Raw genomic sequence first — 25,506 nt, 5'->3', positions numbered from 1 at the left:
GGGCTGAGGTGCAGCTCCACCCGCACAATCATCAGTCAGGGCTTTGCATCTGTGGGGAGCGATTCAGGCTGAGACCAGGAAGAGGGAGGATTTGCAGCCAGTCCATGCTGGGAGGGCCCCTAACGCCCCCAGGATTTTCCTCTCCAGAGCACTCCCTGTTCCAAGCTGCACAGCGTTGGGGCCTCACAGCTTCTTCAGCAAGTAACAAGTCCCCACAGGCTCCCTCAGGTGCCCGGCTCTAAACCTCCCCTGAGCCACGGCCTGCTGAAGGGACCCAGGAAGTGGTAATCATTGCTTCAAATGGATTTGAAGGGATGAAAGCCTGAGCACCACCAGCTCTGTTATCAGCAAAGTAAACACAGATTTGCCCTTCTACCCATGCCTTCCCCTGGGCAAGTGGTCACCTTGGATAGGGATGGGTATGTCTTCTTCTTTAGTTCCAGAAAGAAGAGGGAACATGTACCATACAGGCAAGCCAAGGATGCCCTCCAAGCACAGGCACCAACAGCTACATGCAACACAGCAGCACTGACACCTGTGCTCAGCACAATGCTCAGCTGATGTCCACATCCCCATCTTCCCAGGACTGCCAGCATGCCCAGAAATGGATCTACAAGAGCTACACTGGGAATACCCACAGATTAATTTGCTAACCTTCACATCTACTGGGTGTAAATACAAACCAATCAGCACAACCAGTTGGGTATGTCTGGTACGACCCTGTTGGTCAAGAAGCTTCTACTTCTTACCAAGGCTGAGGGCAGAAAGCTGACAGAAACTTATCTCCTGCTGTCAGAGTCATGCTTCCTAGGCTCTCCTAGCAGGGAAACTGCAGAAGGTATTACTGCTTCTGCTACCAGGCATGAACCCTGGACAGCCTCAGCACATCTGTCAGAAACAGGACCATGAGAACAGGCAGCTGCCTCATCATGCTTTTCATCAAGGGCTTATAAGTTCCTGCAGACTCCAAAAGACTTCCTACCTGCCACAGTAAGGTGGCAGCCATAATAAGCAGCAAGTCCAGTTTGCTGAAGATAAGAAATCATCTTAAACAACTCCACCACTCAGGCAGCTGGGGAACCTTCTGGCAGTTCCTGAATAACCTAGGTGGCTGCTCTCCTTTCTTTCTCTGAAGACTCACTTCAGAGCACACGCAAATCAAAACCAACCCCACCTCTGTTTAGCAAGCAGGTCTCTGGGGAGGATTCATGGGTTTTGCTGCGTGCTTGTACTGAATCTAACACAGCAATGTTCTAGTACATGACTTCAGAGCTTCTAATTACTACCTCCATACAAACAAACACAAATAAAGCCAATATGCATACAAATAAACTAAATGGGAAAGCAAATTCACTCATATGAGGATTGATTTCCTAACTTGGCACAGTAATATGAAGCTTATTGGCCTACAAATTCCCACTCTTGCGCAACTCCTCCTTACTGGCAATGCAAATGTGTAGAGGGGGGTTGGGACTGTTTTGTCCCGGATCTCAAACTTTTCTTAAAACCATTGGCCTAGAACCACCAGTGTTTTCTGTCCACTGAGAAACCCAAGAGCTTCTTTTACTTCTTCCTTATCAACAAATCAGACAAGTAAGCCAGCTGCTGTGAGAGCACCGTGGTCTTACTAGAAAAGGTCAGTGTTCCATCAACACAACCCATCCTTACCCAGGAGGAAACCATGGTCTAGAAAGCCCAAACTGTTCTCACACTTGACAATGAACTCAGATCCAGCAAAGGTGACTCCAATTTTGCATTGTCTAAGAATGGATCTTCCTACTTGCAAATATGAACAAGATCTACCTAGTTCTGTGTAGGCAAATATGCTTCTTGATTTTGTTTCTACAGAGCATTGTATGGAAAAAGCCTGATGCAGAAGCACAGAAATTACTTAAGTGGTATCACTAGATGATGTTTTAATTTAAGAAGCAGTCTTCAAGTTCAGACAAGTCTGAGAGCATGGAGCATGGTTTCATGAGACAAATGGCCAAACTAATAAGTGGCTTCCATCAAAAGGGGAGTCTACCCCTTTTCTGCCCTTGCAACGCTAGCCTTGCAATTCTGTCCAGTCCTTCTGATCCTCATGCAATCTTTCAGTAAGTCAATTTAGCGCATAGAAAATTACGCTTAGTTTTGCTGTGCTAGTTTTCTGTTGAGCCAGTTAACCAGGAGCCAGATGAATACCAATGCCAGTGTAAGGGGAGCAGTGGGAGGGCACAGCCAGGTGTAACATCTCCAGGAGAAAGACTTTGGCTGCTGAAATGCATTCTTACAGGCTCCACAGCTAGCCCAGAAGTTGCCAGCCTGAAGGGGACACTCAGAAATACTTGTGAAACAAACCATCTGAAAGCAGCATGACTTTCAGGTCATACCCGTTGTCTACCATGGTAGATGTGTCCCATGGACAAAACTCAAGCAGTCAAATTGTATGGGGAAATACCCAGGGGATGAAGTGAGCTGTTTCAATGCAGACCAACACCAGGGTGCAGGCAGCCCCACACCTGCCTGCACAGCACTGCTAAGCATTGCTGGGGAAGGAAAAAAAGGCACAGTGCAGGATAACTCCAGAAAGCAGTGAGTGGTGGCCATGTCCTGGGGTCCTACCTGCTGTGAGGTCCTACCTGCTGACACTGCAAAGGACGAATGTCAAATACTCCTGCTGAATCTTGTGGGACAAGGCAATGTCTTATGGCCTCCATGGAGAGGGAAGGAGGAAAAGCACAGCATGGTCCTTAATGGAGTCCTATTTCCTTGGGACAGTGCCAGAGGATTTAAGGTACGGCAGGCAGCTGGGCATTCAGCAATCCCAGCTCAGTGCTCACTAGGCGCTGTATCTGACTGTCTGGACAGGAATGCTCTGCCAGTGCCTGCACAGCCCCTTGTCCTCTGTGTAGAGCCTGAGGTCATGTTCCTTACTGGGAAACCCTTCAACAGGTGCTGATCTCCAAGGGCATTGCTCTCCCTCCCCTCCAGTCCTCAGGCAGAGAGTGGTGGCACAGAGGGGTAGGAGGAGGTCATGGCTGGGGGGAAACTTGTCAGCAATGACCAGGATTGCAGGCACATGTGAGGGCTGCGTGCTTGCTCGGGCACTGAGCCTCTCTCGGAGCGGTGATGACAGGGGCCTGGCCGCCTCTCCCTGCCAGCATCACCTCTGCCTTGCCTGAATTTGTTTCCTATAAGATTGTCTTTCATTTGGGCACCGAGATATGCCAGCTTCAGTGAACTACTTTGTGTCAGTCAATTCCTTGTCAGTCATTTGAACCCCTCCAAAACTGTAGATGGGTGAGAGTAAGCCTCTAGAAATATCTCCAGCCCATGCATTGCCCAGAAAAGACAGGAAGGCAAGAGTTACTTTAAGTGCAACAGACACTTTAAAAACCACCTGCAGAAATACAGAAAAACAAAGGCCAACCCGTCCTCTCCTTTGGTAGCTTGATGAGATGCTCACAGAGAAAGTCAAAATACCTCAGAGAAGAAAAAGAGAAACTGAAGTTACCCATAATTTGCTGTAAAGTCTTCTTGATGATGAGTGAGATATTGCAAATTCTCTGCTGTGGTGGCTACAAATAAACCCAATCTTTCTGGCCCAGAAACAGTGAGTAGCATCAACAGCAGGGGCCACTAGTGCTGGTATAGCCTAACACTGCTCCTCTGTCCATGGACTCCTACAGAAAAGCAGAGTTGATTTTTTAGAAATACAAATGTGTGGGTTGTTGTACAGCAAGTGCACCATCCCCACTGAGCTGCCAGCACTGCAGAGGTATTTGCCAGGGAAAAGCGCTTTTCCCACCTTTACTGCCTCCTTCAAGAGAAAAGCCTCAGCTCCAGAGGGACTTCACAAAAGACAAAGTATGAAGGAGTTTCAGCTCAGGTACAAGAGCACCTCAGCACTGACCTGATGTGGATGGGCTGAAGCTGTAAGCTCTTCCTCACCTAAAAGGAACAGATGATTCCACAGCTGTCAGTCCTCAATCCAAGCTTAACATGCTCCGCAGAGAGTCTCTCCTGCATGGACCTCTGTGAGCTCCAGTAACTGCATCTTTGCTTTCATACTCAATACAAAGGTGCCTGCCTTTGCCTACACCACAGCAAGGTGACAGAGAAATATGGAACAAACGGCTCAAGAACGGCTCATGTCTGTCAGGAGACATCCCCAAGTATCATCACTTTGCTCGTCCTAGCATTTAACAGCAAACCTCACCAGTGGATATTACCTGGACATATTGCTCTCCAGCAGCCTCCACCTGGAGCTGAGCTGCCTGGTCTCTCAGAGCAGAGGCTCTGGCCTGAGGAAGAACAGCATTAGCTGCCTGTGGGTTTCAGCAAGCACCCTGCTGAAAACAGAGTTTGACTTACACAGCAGGTCCGTGCCGTGGGACGGGTGCCTGAGCCCCTGGCAGGAAGGTGTCCTGCCCTGCCATGCTGGTCCTCCTCCGGAGGGAGCTTGCGGGAGGCCGGAAGGCGGCAGCGGCACTGGGCGGGTGATACTCCTGCTCAGGAACAACTTCTTCACACCGGGAGCCCTGGAAGCCCGAGCGACAGGTACAGACCTGGGGACGGCTGCAGGAGCCCTTGTTCTGACACGGTGGGTCACAGACAGCTGGGGAGACACAAAAAGGTGGTTAGCAGACACAAGGCTTCTGGCAGGGTGGGTGCTCAGCCCCATGGTGATGGCACCTGGCTGGGGCAGCACGACCAGGATGATCCCATCTCTTCTCTGGAGTTGACCTTCAAAGCCTCGGTGTTACTACTGCCACAGGCCCCTAACACAAAGTTACTATTATCAGAGACTTGTTTCTGTTCCCATTTCTCTCCACTCATGTCTGCAAAGCTCTTCTCCAGCAATACTCACTTCATAAAGCTTGAACATGAGCAGCATGGTCTGCAGACAGCATACAGCCTCCAGTACTGCCCCGAACTCTCTGAGCAGGAATAGGACCTCAGTCCCAGAGCAAGGGGAAGCAATGACTGCCACATGAGAAGACAAATGAACAGACTATTGCAGCTTCTTGTAAGTAGTCAGCATGTTACTTTCCTCATTTAGTCTGTTTTGGGGTCTGATTTTTATGGTCCCTCTGTCTGCCCCCTCCAGAGCTTTCCAGCTCTCCCTCCACAGCTGATTTTGGAGTCTCTGAGCTCAAATTCCTCCACAGCTATTGGGACTTACAGCTCATTAACTTTATGCCCAAATCACCCTCTGAGCCTGTGTGTGTTCCTAATTACAGCACATCAGCTTCAGTTTGCACCCTGGGATGAAAAGTGCTATTAATTATATGCTGGACCCTAACACTTCCCAAGTCAACAGATGCTAAACTGGGTTTATAGTCCAGCCAACAAGAGCCAGGAAACCTCAGCTCATTCTGGTAGAACCAGGCTCGTTGTTCTGAGCAAGAGTAATTGAAAAGGCACTGGAAAACTGTGTCCTCCCTCAAGGAAAGACCAGCTGGATGAAGGGTAATGAGAACCACCTTGTTGGACAATAAGGTGGACATCAGCCTACAGCTGCATGGAAACACTGTGGATGGGCTGAAACATGCAGCCACTGCTTCTGCTGAGGGTCCCTGAAACATACAGAGAGGTCTAGCCTGGTGTGTCATTGCCACATCATCCCATTCACATCCCAAGTGAAGAAAAGTCCTTGTCAGGCTTTGAGGTCCTTTCATAGAATCATAGAATTGGCTGGGTTGGAAGGGACCTCAGAGATCATCAAGTCCAACCACATCAGTATAGCCCCTAAAACCCTTCCCTCAAACCCAAAACTGGAGTGCCATCAGCTTTTCCTAACTAGATCAGGGTTACATTGGCTGGATTGTTTCATCTGACCTTTATTACCATGTCAACACTCAGGAAAAGAGGGAGATCTCATAGAAAGGGACAACCCATGTCACATGAGGCTGTACAGGTTATAGCTAGAGGTTTTGATGAAACCCCAGTAAAATAAATCAGTCACCACTGTAGATCTGAAACAGAGACAGGGTCCTTGTTAGACTGGAATTAACCGTCTCTGGGAAGTCTGGCACTCCAATAGTTGATGTAATTTATAATATGAAACTCAGCTGTGATTTAAATAGGCCAGTCCCTACTGTTATCTCCTAATAAATGCCTGTTTTAACAAATGCCACCAGACCAGGAAGCCTGCCATTGAAAACAACCACTTCACGTGCTGAAATACTGCAGAGCAGCAACTCTGGGACCTGAGATCACGGTGGTTCTCACAACCTCTCCCACTAACAATGTTCATAATCACGTTAGACTGTGCCCTTCAGCAGGAAAGCAGTGATAAGCAACCAGGCACTCTAAAAAGCCCCTAAGGCAGACACCGAGTAGGAAAAGAAGGGAAGGGGATTAGCCTTCTGGTCCTTTCATGCAGGATGCATGCAGGGTGGGGAGCTGCCCTAGCTGAAATATTACAGTTCTAGGATTAATCCCCTTCTCAGGGAAGTCTTTGCAGACTTGGGAAGAACTTGAAAGAGCTTTAAAAAAGTCACTCAGCTTTAACAAGTCACGCAGTCCAGCTATGCAATGTAGGGAGAGTGGATTGTTAAGCAGATGTACTGCCAATGCCAAGTGCGTGAAGTCACAAATCAGGCCCCCAAAACCATAACATTGACAGAAGGAACAAGATGTTTTTAAAACATATAAATTTGGAATATTTCTTTTTGCTTTCTGGTTTCTGAGCACAGGTATTACTGTGAGATGTCTCTCCCCAACTCTGGGGACTACAAACATTTGAGATGACAGCCACTCATTTTTTCTCACTGTAGTCTCATGTAATCTCCTGTTACAGGAGCTGGGGTTTTAGGGAAAGCATAGAGAATAATCTCAAAGCTCCTCATAAACTACAAGATCTGGAGCACTGCTGGAGTATCATTAGTAGCAACGCAAGAGCATCTAGCAGTGCTCTCGCAGATCAAGTCTGCTGCAGTCTGGTGTTCAGTGCTGAGATCAGTCCTCTCTGCAAGGTCACACGCTGCAGTGACAACTGTGGAGTGACTCTGAGCACCCACCTAGGCCAGGGAGGCATGACTGTCAAGAGGGGAAGGTCACCAAGTCCAACCTCCCATCACTCTGCAGGCACACCCAGCCAGGACTGAGCAATGACATTACAAGATGACATCCAATTATTGTGTTCCTTCTGATGAGATGAGAGTCTGATGAGAGTGGTGTAGATCTGCACTATAAGCAGCTCCTGCTCAGTCCCATTTAAATGTGGTGGAAGGTGTCCATGCATCTTGGTATCCACAGGATAATTGGAGAAAATGCTAGAGCACCTGTACCACTGGGGTGATTTCGTCCACTTTATCATGGAAAAGTTTGTTATTGATGCAGAGAAATACACAATCACACTTTTAACTTAAAGCTCTGAGTGCCTTAGCAAAGCCAGAAGGGATGGACAATTTAACACAAGTAAAAGAGCTGTGAAGGCTGACAGGCGGGAAGATCAACAGCAATGCAGGAATAACAAAGAGGGGAAACAACTTCAACAAAAAACAGTCTGGGCTCAAAAACCCAACAGTCACTGTACAGAAGAGAGACAAAAGGAAAGAGCATGTGAATATCATCTCCATTTTGCAGATATGGAAAAGCCCCACGTGCTAATGCGACTGCCTGAAGACAACGTGAGACCACAGCAGAGCCAGCAACCTATCCTGGAATCCCTGTACCTTCACCTAGTATCTTAACCATCAGACCACCTGTACAAGATTAGAAAGTGCATAACTTATTTAGTTATTCCCAACATACTGATTAAAAGTGCTTAAGTTTTAAAATATCCATGTCAGCCAGCCCAGCCCAGGTTGCTATCTTGGGAAGCAGCAGAGAACCACAGTAAATAATGCTGATGAAGGTGGAGGTTGATGAATGAACACTGTGAGGCTGAGCAAGAGGATATCTTTGCTCTGAAGGAGAGGGGAAAGATGATGAGCTAACAGGCAGTAGCTAAATTATCAACAAGTGCATAATGTAGCCCATGAAGCCCCTGAAATATGTGCAGTGCAAGGGGCGTTCTGGCCAGCTTGTGTATATGGGTTTCTTCTCCACTAAACCCAGGACATAAAGCCCTGAGTCTCACCACAGCATGAAATTAAGCAGGCAGGAGGTTGGATGAACTTTTTGGGCTCATACTGAGATGTCACTCATCCTCCCTAATGTTCCCCTCCTGCCTGAAGGCCTCTGTAGCCCACAGGATGCCCTGTATACAGTTCAGTGTGGTAATCCGGCAGCACATGGGCAGAAACCAAGACCATTGCAAGACGGTGCTATCTTCCTCCTAAACTCCCTTAGCTCATTTCCATGTTCCTAGGAAACATTAATATCCTGATGTCCTGACTAATCTCCTTTCCATCTTCCTAGTCATTGATTCTCTGAAAACTCCAAGTCCTCACTGCATTTTCGTCCCTGAAGATGGAACAAGCCAAAAGTCTAGAGAAACCTGTCCCTGGCTTGTGTTCAGTCATATGCAGAGATGCTGCAAGAGGCAAGTCCCTGGAAAAGGATGGGTGGAGAAAGAAGAAATCACCATGCTTGGTAGATGATGGGGACTAGAGGAGGCAACAAGTTCACTCCTGCAGCAGGGTTAAGACCCATCAAAACTAAGGTCCTGCCCAAGACCTGAATGCCAACTTCGTCCCTGCTTCACCATGCTAAGAGGTTCCCTCTGGATGCATCTCCATCCTGCTAACTTCCCTGATATGCCTTTTTTTCAAAGACTATGAGATCAGACATTAAACAGTATTACAGTGCAGAAACTAACTGGGACAGACTGTCCAGCTCGCCTTGGCAGCCTTAGAAACAGCCGAATGTCCCCAGCGGCTTGAACTCCAGCAGAAAAGCCCAGCAAGGGAGGTAGCTGGGAACAAAGCTATGTTTACACATCATCGGTCTCCACCTAAGACCTGCCTGAGATTTACTATCCCCGGTTGGGGGGACACCGTCAGGCTCAATCCTGTTGACAGTGTCCTTTTAATGAATCCCTGGGAACAAGGGCCCAGCACCTGAGCAATCGCTAGACAGCCTGTGTGGCTGTGAGCCCAGATCTACTGCTCCTACAAAAATCCCTAATGAGAGAAAGATGCAGCCATCTCTGGCCCCGCGCTGTGTTTACAGACGCTGTCTGGCAGCACAGCAAGCTCTCTACCGTTTGGCTTCTGTCGGGGGGGGGGGGGGGGGAAGAGGGAGAAAGAAGGGAGGTGAGTCAGCCCTTGGCCCCTTGCTCCCGAACAGCGATCACTAATGCAATTATCCCAGGGCGGCCGAAGCGCTGTGAGATCCCGTGGCAAACAAAGCTGAGCCTCTTCCCCTGCTAAACATCTGGGCAGCTGCTGCCACTGGAGTGACAGCAGATGCTCTTGGCTATTCTGGGCAAGGCGTTCCCATGCAGAAAGCCTGCCTGGTGCCTGCGTGCTCTCTGCCCTGCGGGCTGCCCGGGTGCTGCAGGCAGCCCCTCACCGTTCTGGGAGCAGGTAGGTGCATGGAGCAGGAAAGCAGCCCCCTGGGAAGCCCCACTGGTGGGGTGGGTGCTGTAACCTCATTGTTCTGTGGCAGGAGCTGGGCTGTGGATGCAGAACTATTGAGATGGAGATGACAGTACAGCTGCCTCTGGCATGCCTCACAATGGTGCCTGCCCAAACCTCTTCCCTTCAGTGCTGTCATGGGCCCCAAAATTATCTCAGCCCCCGGGGCTATGGCAGGGCCATTCTGGGGAGCAAAGCAGGCAGAAGGGCCCTGGCCAGGCAAGCAGCACCCTGCAGCCCCTATGATCTTACACATCCCCCCATGCTGTACCATGTGCCAGCCCCACCCGTCCCAGCCACTGTGCCAACTCCATTAATTGCTCTCCTTAATAGCACGCAGATAATCTGCAGCTGTGATTTCCCCCTCAGCATTCAGCAACACTGGCCCATATAAGCACAGCCCCACTCAGCCAGTTCTCACTTGCTGGGACTTTCACAGACCTGCCTTTTGCTCCAAGCAGGACAATGAGAGTCCCAGGCTCAAAACTCAGCCACAAATGTGCTATTGCAATTGGGGCTGACCTGCCCCAACAAGACCCTGCTAAGGATGGACACTAATAACAACAATAAAGCCACAATTATTCAGCATGCTCAGACTCTGCCAGCAGGCAGGGAGAGCTGACCCAAAGCCAGGTGCTGCTGGGCCCCTCCTGGGACCCCACAGTCCATCTCCTGCCCTGGCACAGTGCAGGGGACATGTCGGGGCTCACAGCAGTATTCGAGCACTTTTTCGGGGTGCATCATGAGACCAGCTTCAGATGTCATACTCACGTTTGATGCAGCGATTTGTGCCAGGAGCTGTGGTCCATCCTGGGCAACACTGTCTGCCGCAGGCATTTGGCCTAAGGAGAGAAACAAAGCAGCGCGGTTAGGGGAAGGGAAGCTGAGGTCTCTCTGCAGCCAGCACCTCTGAGTCACCCGTAAAATTATTTCCTGCAGCATCTGATATTTCCTTCCAGATGGACCAGCAGCTGAGATCAAAACCAACGGGACAAGGGCTGAGTTGTTTAAGTGCTTGGAAAAGAAACCCCCAAGGACTATGTGAATGCTGCAGTGTGAGCGATCCCTCAGGGAATATCTCCCTTTTGAACTGGCATTGGACTGGGTTCCTGGCATAGCGCTCAGAGGAACCATTTTCCTCCTGAGAGCAATTGGAGACCAGTGGCCTGCAATCATTAAAGATCTCATGGCACTTCACGGTATCGGGGTGTAAATAAGGCCTGATTCCAGCTTTGGTCATAGTGTCTCGCCTCCGCAAGTGTCCAGAGCTGCTTTGGCTGAAGACAACACTTCATTCTCCGCCCAACTGCTGCCGCCTGTTGCTGTGTTGCTCAGCCCCATCCCGGGGGGGCTGCACGCCAGCAGCCGCACCGCCCGCTCCCCAGCTCGCTCTCCCTTTGCCAGCACCCCAGTCCTGCATTTGTTGCCTGCCTCTGGCGCAGCAGCTGTGAGGCCTGGGGACTCTCCAGTGCTATGAATTTTGTGCCCGCTTGACACCCATGGTGCTAGACTAACTCCAGGATGCTCACATTGTTTCCATGGTAATTGATTAAAGCACTCTGCTGCAACAACTTTTTTACTGACTTTTCATAAATAACATCCCCCCTTCACCTCTCCCTTATGATGTGCTAGGTAGGGTGGGAGAGTACAGTCATCAAAAGATAAAAATTTAGAAATAGGCAGCCTGAAAGCTCTGGGAAGCCTCTAGAAGTGAAGTGGAGAGCATGGTTTATTTCTAACACTGGACAAGGCAGTTGGAGCTGCTGACAGCATTTACAGGAACCATGGAAACAGGCACATTCGTCTTCTAGATTGACTTTTATATGAACACAGCAGGATCAGAAGATGACTGTGCTCTGAACCAGCATCCTCATGACTCTGGCATCCACATAGCATGAGATGAGAGTCCAGAGGTGCCAGAGCTCAAGCTGCAGGGCTCACACTTTAGGAAAGCCAAAGACGGTGGGTAACAAGCATGCCAAGGATTGTTCTGGTGCTCATGAATGAAGCTGCCTGTAGAGATACAATCACTCCATCTGGGAAGGGGAAGTGGTCTGAGAAGCCACATCATTTGTAAAGAATTAGCCAGCCCTTCAGGATCAACATTTTATTAACCTGGGTATGTTTTTACAGGGAGAAAGCACTTAAATTCCCTTGGTGTGACTTCCTGCAAACAGAAAAAGGCAGAGTAATTCTTGCATGCACTCTCATCTGCTCTGGCTGGGCTAGAGCAGTGATTTTCAGCTTTCTGTCTGTTAACCCAAAGAGATCTATGGGTTTCTTCTTTAAGACATCCCCAGAAAGTATCTAAGGAAAGCATCCTTTACTTACTGTATAAGAGCCCATGAAAGGCCTTAAACTTTTTAAAGAGGTCCAGATCAGTAACGAGAGAAAACCACTGAGCTGGGGCAGTTCTCCATGCAATTAAGGTCTGCTGAGAGACTTCACTGAGAGATAAGCAGCAGCATAAGCATCTTTGCTTAAGACAGTCACAGCTCCCTTACCTCCTTTGGCATGGCTGAAATGAACCTTGCAAATCATATTCTCATGGTCTTCAGAAAGAACAAAGCCCTTGCCCCTTCTCACCTCAAGTTAATGATATAATTAATAATTTTCTTGTAGGCAAAATAACTACCAGAGAAGCTGCTTTAGTCTTGAATCACACGACTAGATCTTCAAAGGATTAAGTCCAAGTTTTATCTACATCTCTCACATGCATGCTGGAGAGAGCATGCTGCTAACTGCTCTCAACACAACAGTGACCCAGAGATTGCAGGAAGAAAACTATGAGACTAAAAAAGACAGGGGTCCAAGCCTGAGCTGACTAGTTCACTCCTGAAGGTAGAAAAGCCGTGTTGGATTCACCACAAACCTCTCATTGACAGAGTCACCCCATGTCACTGCCTGCCTCAGTTGAAGGGAGATGCCAGCACCAGGGCAATGTTTCTCTAGGGAGTACAACCCAGCATGTGCAGAGCAGAGCAACCTGATAGGGATACCCTCAGAGGCAGGGGCAGAGAAAGTGCCTGGGCAGGAATGTCCCTTCTTTCCAGAACCTCCTGGATGAGAGGATGAGTAGAGATGGAGGCAGGAAGGACCTCCAGGACTAGAAGTGAACACCTGAGAGGACCAACATGTAAGTAGCACTGAAGAGAAGGACAACATCTATTTCCAGATAAAAGTCTAGTGAGCAGGACCTCACATAGCATGAAGCATCAGGTGAGCAGAGGCATCAGCAGTGGGAAAATGGCTGCAGGGGCTCTGGTGCATGGGACTCGGTCCTGACCACATCTGGTTCTACTTAAAGACATTTGTTGATGTTTGCATGGCTTGGACACCAGGTGGTTTTCACTGCCTTGAAAGAATTCAGACTTAATCTGGGAGGTTTAAGGATCATGGCATGTTCACAGCCTGGAGGGACAGTGCTCAACAGAGTAGTGGTCCCCAGCTGCATGTGCCAGCACCAACACTTTGGACAAAGACACAGCTCAGGGCAGTAGCCACCTGCAGGGCATGTCCAGTCCTGGGCCTCTCCATCCAGCACTGTTTCTGGAGAGCAAAAGAAGTGTCAGGGTCCCTACAAATCTGGTGTCACCATCCTGGGGTGGCTGCTGGGGAGCTACCTGTACACACTGAGCTGTCCTGATCACCCTCCATCACACAGGGTAGAGGGGCTTCCAAGGCAGCAGGCAGAGCTGCTTGGCAAGGGGATCTGCGGGGTGCCATGATGCACCAAGCCCCTCGCAGACCTAAAAACAATGTGAGACAAAGCCACACTCATAACTTTAAAGGCACTCAACTACTACACAAGGATGAGCACACAGGCTGCCTCCTGCTTATCCACCCCTTGAAACTGGGAGCACGGCAGCAGGGAGAGGGGAGGAAGATTCTCACTCTTATCCTGGGCAGCCTGGGGTGCAGAGGGACCAGACAATGAGTGGGCACACAGAGGGGTCAGCAGCTCTCTCCCTGACACCCCTCAAAGAGCTGAAGCCAGTGATGTGAAGCTTCCATACATCCAGAAGTACTGTTCATGGCTTGTAGGCAACTGGGCACAGGCGGGGCGAGCACCGTCCTGGCACCTGCTGCCTACAATGGCTCTGACTAGATGCAGCGGCACAACCTGCAACCTATGCAAAGGAGTTGCACAATACAGCCAATCTTTCATCACCTGCCTTGATGCAGCAGCCAGAGGCCACCATCAGTATCAGGCCTCCACTGTGCAAAATGGTACCCAGGATGGTACATGCCTGTAAAATCTTGCAGTGTTACATAAAATCAGAGCCAAGCAACTCTTTCAAGCACGAGGGGGAAGGAAAACAAGAAAACAGTAGTAAGATCATGGCTTCACATAGTTTCAGCATGTGCACAGTCTCAGCAATGACCACATACTGATTCTGAAGCATTCAGTAGAACCATTTTTTTGCATAATTTTTGTTAACAGCAATCTATGCATCATCTTTCAGCTTCATGCAACACTTCATGCTGCCAGATATTCTGACTCCATTCAGGTCATTCACAGCATCCTCGCAGAAGGCCAGGGGGACCATTAGATCATCAGGTCTGTCTTTCTGTTGCAGAACAGAACAGGACAGTGAACTTCATCCAACTGCATATGAAATATTTGGAGTCAGACCCAATGAACAACATTAGCAAAAGGCTGCTGGCATCAATGAGCTGCTGAAAATCCTCTGCAAAGTCCACATCAGCGTTAACTGCCTCCACTCCTCAGCAGTCCTATACCAAGACTGCAGCAAGCACCCATACAGTGTAAAGCCTGGGTAAAGCAGGACTATATGGTCACAGATAATGTCTACAGCAGCAATTTAAAAAGAACCGGGGTGCAGAATACACCAGAGGGTGTGGGACTCCTGTACTGTTAACCAGGAAGCCTCACATATCCCTGAAAATTGTTCAAGCAGGTACCCACCTTCGTCTGATTTTGTGTACATCACGTGAGGATCATCACTGGGATTCGACTTCCAAGGCACAGGGCAGAGGAATGGGGGGGGGGGGGTTACATCACAAGAGACACAAATTAGGGATGCATCTGGCAAATGAGTACAGCCACAGCTGATATGTATCAGGGCTTGAGATCTCCCTACCCCATAACACTCAGGAGGAAAATTAATGGACCAGAAGCTGCACTGATGAACCTACAAACACTTTAAACATCAGACTGAACACTCTGGACTGGAAAGTCACCTGCTGAATGGCACTGGGTAGAAGTAGCTCATCTGCAGCAGGGACTGGTGTGTATCTGCAAACCAGTCAAGAGGGATGGGGAAACAGACAGGTTAAGCAGAGTAGAGCAAAGCAGAGATGCTTTTGGGGGCTGGATTGTTTTCCTCACTCAGTGTTAAGAGGTAGTGATTTCCTGTGATATTTGCTGTGGTGTCAAAATTCACCTCACAGTGAGCCACCAGGAGAAAACACTAAAACCCTGCCCTTGTGATTGGACACACTCATGGATGGGTCTGAGCAGATCTCACCTGCAATGAGGTCTGAAGTAAGCAGGGTGGCAGATACATGCAAACGGTCCACAAGAAAAAAACCAAAACAAACTCAATTTTGGGTATGCTGCTATCGAACAAAGTGAGGAAATAATTATCCAGAGGATGCAGTACTAATAAATGGGTTCTTCAACTGCAGGATGGTGTGAGGCCCCTGAAGCTACTAGCAGAGAATCAGGAAAGGCAATCCATGCAGGACTTGAGATTTTAAGCCAAAGTAATGGTATAAAAAAATAGCACCAGGGTTTAACACAGCCTGTAAAGCTACCTGAGTAAAGGAAAATGAAGGCTGTCATACTAGAGAGTAGTAGGAGTTCAGTGTAAATAGAAGAACAGAAAATATCCCCCCTGGCAAAAAAATTAAACATAATGAAATGAAGTTTTTTAGGGGCCCCAAGTTTCCTGGATGGAAACATGTCCAGTGCAGCAAGGGACGTAAGAAGATGGATGAGGTGGAAGGATGGAGTCTCACTGAATGGCTGGAGGCAGCAGCAGCTAGCTTTCCATCAGGAGTAATGCCATGTGGTTACTCACGGACAATTATTTCAGCTAGGCTTTCTCATAAGCTCCAAAGAGATCAGGTCACAGAGAAGTTTTAAAAGTGCTGATTTGGACTCCAGAAGAGATGGAAAGCTACTGTCAACAAGCCCTGATATGCATGTTGTAGAGTTCCAAGTTCTTTGGGATCAGAGCAATCCCCATACCTTCCAGGGCAGAGCAGAGGCAGAGAGCACTGCACAGTTTGTACGGGGAGCACAGCACCAAGGCACAGCTCTTTCTTCGTCTAAGATTGGAGGCAGCAGCACTCTCTGATACTCCTGGAAGACAATTCTGGCTGATAAGAGTTCAACTGAGCCTAAATGCTGGACAAACCATCCCCATTTAACATCCTTGATTAAGCAATGAAAGAAAGCTACTCTCAAAGAGGTTCAGCATATAGCATGAATCTTGAGGCTGCCTACCCACTCCCAACAGCGGTGCAGCCCAGATGTTGGTACCAGAGGCAGCTGCACTCTGAAAACCTGGTGGAGACTATCCAGCATAGTCACTGAAAAGAAATGGGCTACATCTCAGATGACTCAAATCCAATTGAACTACTACATGATCCCAAAGCAAAGAAAACACTCCAGCTCTGGAAAGGCTAAAATCCTTCTGAGCCCAAAAAAGCCTAAACCTGACTAAGCAGGACTGGATCTTCCCAAGGCTCTCCCTCTAGGCAGCTGACAAAGAAAGGCTAATAAACTGGGTAAGCCAAAATCTGCTCAAGACCTACCTGCCATTGACTAGCCACTAGTGATAAATACTTTGCAATACCAAACATAATGGGAGGGACAAGTTTGGGTTTACTGCTTCTGCATATTTTTTTAAGAAGCTATACGGAAGGGACCTCTGTATTTTCAGATTGTGCAGGGAGGCAAGTAAGGAAGAAAGAAATCTCAGGGATTCAGCTGCCTTTTGTGTTCCAGTGGAGCTCCCACATAATGTTTGCAGGAAAAGCTTCTGCACATGTCACAGGGCAGTAAACCCAGAGCCTGCCCTCTGTGTCCCCCAGGCGTGGAGAGCAGACACACGCTTCCACACAGGTCAAACCGCCTGCGAGACACCTTCGGTAGCCCTTTCCAGCTGGCTCGTCATGGGGGGCAGCAGCTACGGGGCAGTAGAGGGGAAAGTGCAGTGCAGGGGGCCCAGGGCCGAAGGGCACATCAGCGCTGCGCCAGACGTCCCGCTCGCAGGCTCCCCTTGCAGCGGAGCAGCTGCCTTGCCATATGATCTCCCCTCCACCTCCGCAAGGCTGCAGCCAGAGACTGGAGCTGGAAGCAGCCCTGCCAGGCAAGTCATAGGAAGCCTCCCCCGGCTGAGCCAACTGAAGCCATGGGAAGCTGCCGCGCAGAGTGCTTACAAGGGGCCCATTATGGGAGGAAGGAGCCAAGAGGCCAGGTACCTGCAGCAAATGCGGCAGCGGCCAGATTCCATCCTGCAGAGCCAAGCAAGCCCCTCCAGCCTCTCCCAGCACCCACATACCACCGCCACACTGCTTCTCCCCCTCTGGCAGCCTCCCTAGGCTTTCCGGGAGGGCCACAGACAGTCCCGGAGAGCAGCAGACTAACATCCTCCCCGCACAACACAGCAGTCTGACCTGCCAGAGCCCTGACGTGTCAGCAGGAGGGCATCACATCCAGCACACTCCTCATCCAGACATCCCCATACGGGAGGCAACTGGCAACACGGCATCAACGCAGCATCCCGCCTGCCTCATCCTTACACACGGTGCGTGCATACGGATGCACACAGCCGCGCCCGGGGGGGTGAGAAGAGCAGCTCCTGTGGGACAGATGCGGGGAGCAAGAGGGAGCACGGAGCGGGCTCCTGGTGCCAGAGCCACCACAGGGACAGCAACAGCTCCGGCCCCGCACATCACCCCAGTGACCACCCCAGGCACAGGCAGGGGGGTGTACGGCGAGGGACGGGGCAGCACCCGGGAGATGCCCTGGGATGCAGCGTGAGGCTCAGGACAGGACCCGGACCCTTAGACGGGGCTCACGTTACGAACCCCCAACAAGCCTCCTCGCCTCCGGTCGCAGCACTTACCCCACCATCCTGCCTCTGCCGCTTGGCTCCTTCGTCCGGGGCACCACCCGGGCTTTCGGCGCGCCGCCCTGACGCTGGCGGGAGGGGTCCGGCCTGTTCCTTTGCCCCGGGCCGGGACCGAGCCCGGCATCGCCCGCCTGGCCCCGGGGCGCGGGCAGCTCGCCGTCGGGACGCTGCCTCCGGCCGTCGCCGCCGCTCGGGCCTCCCGCGGCAGCCACGTGGAGGGCGGCGGGGAGGGGCCGCGCCGGCGGGGGGGCCCTGGGCACCGGGGACAGGCCGTGCGCCGTGCCCCCCGCCCCCAGGGCAGCTCCCCGGCCCCGCGGCCGCGCCGCACCCCCGCTTCCCGGCTCCAGCCTGACGGCGGAGTCCGGCCGGCAGCGGGCGAAGCCCAGGAGGACGGCAAAGGTGAGCGGGAGGAGGGTGGCGGCGGCGCCCCTCATGGTACCGTCCGGTGGCGGGGGCAGCGGGCGGCGCGGAGCGCTCAGCACCCGGCGGGCATCCTGCGGCGGGCGCGGGGCAGCAGGGACCGCCGGCTCTCCGTCCTCCGCTCACCGTCCCATTCCGCCCCGGGGCTCCGCCGGGACCTGTCGCCCAGCAGGGTCGGGGGCGCAGGCAGCGGGGCTGAGGCAGGGGCGCGGGCTCCCGAGCGGCTCCCGCAGGAGGAGGGAGGCGGCGGGTCCCGTTCACCGGGCGGCCTGCGAGCTCGCGCGCTCCGCAAGGCAGCTCCGAGCACCTTCGCGCCTGCCTCTGGCACTGGCAGCGCCTGGAGGGGATGGAGGGTTTTATTTTTGGAAACCTCCCCCTTTTGTGTCTTTTTGATGCTGACATCCCCCCTCTCCAGAGGACACGGCTCTGCCCCCCTCCTTAGGAGAGGAGAAATTCCAGCAACACCCACTTTGGCAAGGGGAAACAAACTACAACAGAGAAGCCTTAACCCCTGCGTGGCCGGGGAGACCGGACTGCTGCCGGCCCGCAGCCCCCAGAGTCCTCCGGGCCGCCCAGCCCGCAGCGAGCTGCCGACTCCTGCCGCGGCTGGAAGCGTTCGGGGAAGGTGGAGCAGCCCGAGTGCGGGGTGCACGGAGCAGGAGACACGGATACCGGACTAATACACCACTGCTTCCCCCAGCAACGGGGGACTTCTGGGCTGCATCGGCAGCACCACCTCTCTTGCTGGTCTTGATCGTCCCTCCCAGGAGAAAGGCATGGCAATGGGAAAAGCCCTTTTTGCCATCCCACCCTAGGTACAGGGCTCTCAAATCACCTCAAACCCAACTCAGGGCTTTATAGTCTTACTTGTATAGGTCCGTGTTAGAAAAGGACCCATCCAAAAGCCTTCAGCTGGGAGAGATCTTCCAGGAGACATATTCCAACAGCCTAGAGTAGGTGTCCATCCCTCTCCTCATCTGTCTCTTTGAGGGCACCTGAAGGTCGAGGGATTACTTGAAATGATTGATTTATATGCACTGAGAAAGACTGAGGGAAGAGTAGAGGGAGGCAGAAGGGGAGTGGAAAACCCCTTTCAGCCACACACATCAGCTTGGCTTTGTGCTCTGCCATATCTCTGCTGCTCTCTGCTGCCCTTGACCACCTCGGGCAAAGAGAAGTCCTCCCAGAAGTATGCAGGCTCACTCACAGTTCGGCAGCATGGTATATTTGGGGTGGGCTTTTTTTGGCCCACAGCAGCATCTATGAGCTTGGTGGATGGCTAAAGACCTGTCACTGCATCTCCGTGCACAAGGAGGCATAGAGGGGCATAGCAGGTGCTCACAGAAAGGTGCTCACTGGCAGTGAGTCCTGTGGCCAATAACGCCTACCAACCTGTTTTTGACACACCAAGCTCATTCAGACAACAGGTGCACCTCACCTGACATCACAACCCTGAGCACAGCAGCTGTTCAGCAGGAGACAAGAACTCTGCGTGTGCACAGAGTGATTCTTGGGTGTACCCTCACATCTTCCAGCAGCCTGCAGGGCTCCTTCAGCCAGCTGCTGCAGCTCAGCTGCAGGGTTCAAATGGCAAATTGTCTCTGGGTCAGCCTGTGAACTTACTTAATTTCTTTTGTCCCTTTGATGCGTGAAGTGGTTGCAGCATAGAGTACTGGCTCTTCTCCTGTGGCTGTACCTCCTCCAGCCCTTTAGAGCACCCTGTCCCATTGCTAGTTCTCTCCCTCTAGCCTCTCCCACTGCAGGTTCCATCTCCCTTGGCCCTTACTGAACCATCTGCTTCCCAAAAGCTTTGTGGCAGAGACATCCAACTGCCCCAGTGCGTTCTCTCTGTCCTCCAGCAGTTGTGCTCCTAAAACCTGTCCCGTTTGAAACCAGTGACTCCAGCTCCCTTCTTCCCACTGTCCCTTGACTTCTAGGCCCACTTGGGCCACAGCCATCTTCTCCCTGAGAAGATGGGAACTCTGCTGCCTGTCCTCTGAGGTATGGAGGAGCTGGGAAAGGAGTGGAAGAACAGCGAAGGAATCCCCTGAAAGCACTCTGGGTCTAGATCTGAGCAGGAACCCAGGCATCTGCTACTGCCAGGGTCCTGGAAGTGAGAGAGAGGAGGTAACTTGGCAGGTCAGCAAGTGTGACAAGATTGATGGGGCTGAATGGGTTTGGGCTTCGACTTTGCTGCTGACATCTGGTTTATGGGGCAGCAGTGTCAAAGGAAATACAGCATGTGCTTTGGCACTTCCTGGGATGCTATCAGCTTGCCTGCCCGACTATTCTTCCAAAGCAGAGCCATGGTTTGGGCAGGAGCTTTTGTGTCTCTGGATGCCGTGAACAGTGCCCGATAACAGCCGTTGCTCACTTCTTTGTTCTGGGGAAGAGGAATGTCCTTTCCATCCTCACCTAATTAGTTTCTTATGCAGCAGTGGAAAGAATGCTTGTGCCTAAACCTGACACGAGAAAATTATCAATGCCATAAACAAAGCCATAAACAAAGCATCTGAGAGCCTGGGCAGTGCTCAAAGTTAGAATAGGAAACCCCAGAGCAGGCTTGCTCAGGCTGCAAGTGGATTCCTCCTCCCTGGAGGTTCTGTATCATCCCAGGGAAAAAGGAGGCTCACAGCATCCACAGGGGACCACACCTCCATGGGCCATTGCAGTTGGGGCCTGATGGTGGTAGGGCTGCAGGAGCCTGTGTCTCCCTAACAGAGCTGTGGAATGAGACGTGCAAACTCAATGAAGCCATCAATGGCTCTCCAGTAGCCCTCACTCCAGTCCCTGGCTGCAGGGACTTGGTCCAGCTGAGGGAGTTGGCAATCCTTCTCACATCAGCCTCACTCTGTGTATACAGTACCCCCCCCAGAGCTGGACATTGAGCTCCTTCAAGCCTCACACAAACACTCGCTTGCTGTTGCAGGGATGTACCAGTGACATTTAATCCCACCCACCGAAGTGCTGTGGTGGAGCAGGGGCCGGCGGAGCGCAGTGAGCCCTGGCCCTACTACCCTGAAGCTGCTCAGCATAGGCTCAGGCATCTGGGGAGGGGAGTGATTTTACGCCGCTGCAGGTAGGTGATGCACAGGTGCTCAGGCATGGGCTTGATGCCTCCCGTCCCTGTGGCTCATTTCATATTTGGCCATCTCCAAAAACAAACCCATCAGAAAGGGTAAGCACAGGGTGCAGGAGGAATCATAGCATGGGCTGGGCTTCCACATATGTCTCAGTGGGGGCTCAGCAGGCAAACATGAAATACCTCATTTCTCAGGAACTCACAGAGGCAGAGCACAGAGAGATCAAACCCATGCCTGGGAAGAGATGAGAAGCAGAGAGAAGATGGGGCAGAAAGCTGGCAAGTGGGGTTCAACAGCCCAGCCCCCATCAGCAGGGAGCACAGGGAGCCCATGAGGGGCTGAGCTGCAGTGGGCAGCTCAAAGTGCTCTTTGCTGCCTTCACTTCCTCTGAATTCACTGCATGAGCTTTTAGGCAGCAGAGACAGCCCCAGAGAAGAGGCTGGAGGCAGGCACACTTGAAGCATCTCTCCAAGACCACACTTTCCTAGTCCAGGGCATCAAAATGAACAAGGCAGACCTGGGAGACATCACAGAATGGAAAGGAATCCTCTTGCAGAGGAGAGAAGCAAGGGTGGACAGTGCTGATGGCATGGCCCTTCTCTGCTACCAGCACTGTGGCAGAAGAGGAGGGGTGCTTGGGCAGCTGAGGATCAAAGTCTCAGGACCAGAGACCAAGAGGTGAATATGGGCTGTGCCTTTAAGAGATGACTGCAAGTCACATCTCCTTGAGCCCTCTCAAAGGATATAGAGAAGGGGCTATTCAGGACTGTGCTTATGGAGGGCCCCTTGCACTGTCTTTCCCTTACCTATTGGGTCCATACCACCTCTGCATGACCCCCTCAGGAGGGTAACACCTGGGAACCATGTTTCCAGGGCCAGTTGGTCCCCAGATGTGTCTCCTGGCACCATATCCCTTAGATTAATTAGGCCCTTTTCTTCCTCTTCAGAAGGCTTCATAATCCACATGTGCTTCTTCCTCTGCTGTGAGCAGAACCCTAACGCACTGCAGATGGGACACATTCCATGGATTCAGGAGCTTAGAGCTTCCATAGAGGAAGAAGGAGCACTCCCCCCACCATGAGGCTGAAGGGCAGGGAAAGGCTGGCCAGCCCCCCTGCCTTAAGAATCAGGGTGCAGAGCCAGCATCTCAGAAGCACAAGTCCCAGATTTGAGCCATCTCACACTATGGAGCACATGGTGGAGCTGGATGGAGGAACAACTTTGAGGCAACAGTGCAGAGAGACCTCTAGAGACCTTTCTAATCAGAGAGGTAGGAAAAGCAGCTTCTGAGTTTATGAACTCAGTCGGCTAATCCTCTATGGACACTTGCCTTTGCTATGTGATACAGACTGCTTGGCACACTCATGCTTACAGCACCCAGAAGGAGATGTTCCTACTGGACAGATGAGCCACTCCAATCAGACACACATCCTGCCCTACCAGCCACCTCCACCCACTCTTGGTGTGTCTGCCAGATACATCTGGCTTCTCCCTATGAGGAGGAGGCCAACAGGCAGCCAAGCACTGTGTAAGTGATGGTTTGTTGTCAAAAAACAAAAAAGAAACTGTCCAGCAGCTTGTAGCTGAAAGCCAAGCTTTACTGGTATTACTATTCCTTCTCCTTTCGTTTAGCCAGGACCATCTCTGAGGTGGAGGAGGGAGGCACAGACCAGCCAAGCAGGTGTCCCACAACTGCATATGTTACCAGGGGCTGAGACCACACGCTGGAAATGAGGTTACAACAGGAGATAAAAACATGTTGCTAGGAAGAAGAAACCTGTAGAGCAGGACCAGATGACAGAACCCAGGGGAGAGGAATGCAGACTGAGGCAGAGAGGAGGTTGCTGTGGGCTGCTGCTCCAGAAGGACTCTGATAGGACTGGCTGCAGAGCACAGCTGGTTCTTTATTTATCCATCACAATATTTTAAGCTCCTTCAGCAACTCTTCAGAAAAAACAAAAAACAAAAACAAACAAAACCAAAAACAAACACCAACACCTCAGTTAGAATGTGACTTATGCAAGAGCTACTGCAGCTCAGCAGAACCTGTCCATTTATAATTAATGAAGTCCTGTTTGCATTGATCCAACTTGCAATCTCCCCTGTCCCCAGAAGGCTGGGTCTGGCCTCTCTGCTTCTTCATTACCTGTGATTAGAACTGGTGCTGTATTAGCACGTGGTGAGGAGAGGGGCCTGGAAACCACGAAAATCTGAGCATCCCCCAGGAGCACTGAGTCTGCCCTGACCCATTCCATCATGCATTCCCTGCAGAGCAAGCCTGCTCAGGACATCAACCTTGTGGGGTGGCTTCAATCGCAGCACTCATTAGTCATCTGTGTTCACCAAGGGGGGAAAGGAAAGAAGGAAGTAGAACCTCTGGCCTCTTTTAAGGGCTCAGACCCATGAAGAGGGAATGCTCCCACAAGAAGAGTGTGGAATGGGCCTTGATGGTGTGAATTTCTCTAACCTTCCCTTCTCTTTTTCACTGGGGTCTTAATGCCAGGAGGCTTTTCCTGAGGTGGCCATTGAAAATCAGCTTGTCAAAGTCTTGAAGGGAGCATCCTGTGAGGATGCACAGGGAATGCAGACATCTCTCCTCCATGGAAAGTCTCCCTTCGTGGTGTCTGGTACAGCTTCACAGGCAGTGCATCCCAAGGAGCCCACAACCTGGAGAAAAGGCTGATGACCCAACAGCAAGGGCGGAAGAAACCAGGTAATCCCCAGACTGTGCTGAAGATGCTCTTCAGGGAAATTCCTCCTACACTGAACTTTTCTTAAAAGCATCACATTTTCTTTTTTATTAGTTTAAACAATAAAAAGACCAGAAAAAACAAACCTGAATCAAACTTTGAATTCTACTGAGTGTTTGGGGTTAATGTAAAGTCCTTCAGCCCATCAGCTTTGCACATCAGAGGAAAGTGATAATGGCCACATAGATCATGAAATGGGAATGATAGCTTGGGCTGACATCATATCTATATTTTAGTTTGGTTACTCTACCATCCTCTAATTGCAGGCCCACTCCCCATCACAGGATTTTAGGTGCTTTCCTACCAATTTGGGTGCTGGAATGGCTGTGTCAGCAGTGATCTCGGACCATTACAATGCAGTGATTTTCAAGCTGATGTTTAATACCTTATTAATAAGTCAATCTTAGGAAACTGCAAAAAGTGGTAATTATTAGGTGGCTTTTGTTAAAGCTAAAGTAGTCAGTCTTCAAGCAATAGACTAGTTCATTGACACTTTACAGTCCCACTGGGTAACTACTGGGATTAGGCTGAGTACCCAATTTCCCAGCTATGACTTCACAGGCTGGGAATCCAGCTCTCTGGTGACATCACAGCTCCAGAAGTCTCCCTTACCAGTTGCCATGCTGGCTCTGCTGTCACCCACTCTACACATAGGTGTGGCACATAGCCTTAAGAAAGGGCCCAGACTCTTATAGAAAGTAAGAATAACAAGGAATAAATGCATGGTAACTGCAGAGAAAGATGAGCAAAGCCCCTTTCTATGCCACACCATACCAGGTCATGTTCTGAGAAGAGCAAGGAGCTTGGAATGGGGAAGCATACATTTCCCACTCAGGCAGGGGCCATGTCAGGAACAGAACTAAAATCTGTATAACAGAATTACAGAGAAGGCACTCTTGATTTTCCTGCCTTTCCCAGAACAGGGTTTAGAGCTCAGGGCAGAACAATGCAAGGCTGGCCTCTCTGCCAATGGTTATCTCTGCTTTTGAGCAGAGTTCTGGCATGCACTTTCAGGCCATGCCTCTGCCTTCCTTCCCTCTTGTTTTTCCCTCTCTCAGCATAGCTGAGCAGGCAAGGCAGTCTAATACATAGCTCAAGTATGCAGCAGTGCCAGCAGCCCAGTGGCCACCTCTGGTCCCTTGAGGCTGGTGAGCCTCCATGGCATGGGGGGCAGCCAAGAAGGCAGCTGGCACTATGGAGGCAAGAGAGACCCTCTCCTTCCTCCCTCCCTCAGCCTGGCCCTGTGCCCCCCTAAGCCAAGGGAAGCAGGACATGGAGGGGGGCCTGGTCTACAGGCAGCTCTTCCTGCAGCTAAGCAGGGGTAAGGGAGGCAGACAGGATTACAGAGCAGGAAAGGTACTTATACAGGCAAGGTGAACAGTCTGAGAGCAGATGAAAATGAAGCCACAGCACCAGCCTTCCTTAAGCCCCCCACAAAGGACAATGAAGGCTCCTGGCTGGGCACAGAGCATGGCCAGAGCCACTTTAGGGGCAGGAGAAAATTCTGTCTGTGGGGCCCCTTCTCAATGTCATTTTTGTTTCTTATTCCATGAAAGGATGGGACTCATACAGCCCTTGGTTTTCCCCAGAATCATCACTGCCTTGAGTTACCCCTGCCTTGAGTTACCCCTGC

The 25,506-nt window shown here is 51.1% G+C and overlaps 1 protein-coding gene and 1 long non-coding RNA gene across 2 annotated transcripts in view; one reads left to right on the top strand and one right to left on the bottom strand.

Annotated features, from left to right (window-relative positions):
* Positions 1–18,432, bottom strand: part of LTBP2 (latent transforming growth factor beta binding protein 2) — a 72,846-nt gene extending 54,414 nt beyond the window's left edge. Inside the window, exons 1-3 of the mRNA XM_071745997.1 lie at positions 17,615–18,432; positions 10,284–10,354; positions 4,357–4,600 (exon numbers count right to left, since the gene is read on the bottom strand). Coding sequence (XP_071602098.1) covers positions 4,357–4,600; positions 10,284–10,354; positions 17,615–18,054 — 755 coding nt within the window. The 5' untranslated portion in view covers positions 18,055–18,432. The remainder of the gene's footprint in view (positions 1–4,356; positions 4,601–10,283; positions 10,355–17,614) is intronic.
* On the top strand, positions 17,936–23,969 carry LOC139797129 (uncharacterized). The gene is made up of 2 exons (XR_011726307.1): positions 17,936–18,019; positions 22,071–23,969. It is a non-coding gene; the product is annotated as an uncharacterized lncRNA (long non-coding RNA).
* The last annotated feature ends 1,537 nt before the right edge of the window (positions 23,970–25,506 follow it).

The sequence above is a fragment of the Heliangelus exortis genome, chromosome 5 (assembly GCF_036169615.1).
Source record: "Heliangelus exortis chromosome 5, bHelExo1.hap1, whole genome shotgun sequence".
Lineage (NCBI taxonomy): Eukaryota > Metazoa > Chordata > Aves > Apodiformes > Trochilidae > Heliangelus > Heliangelus exortis.
Note: the sequence above shows the minus strand (reverse complement) of the source record. Positions and strands in the feature narration are given on the sequence as shown.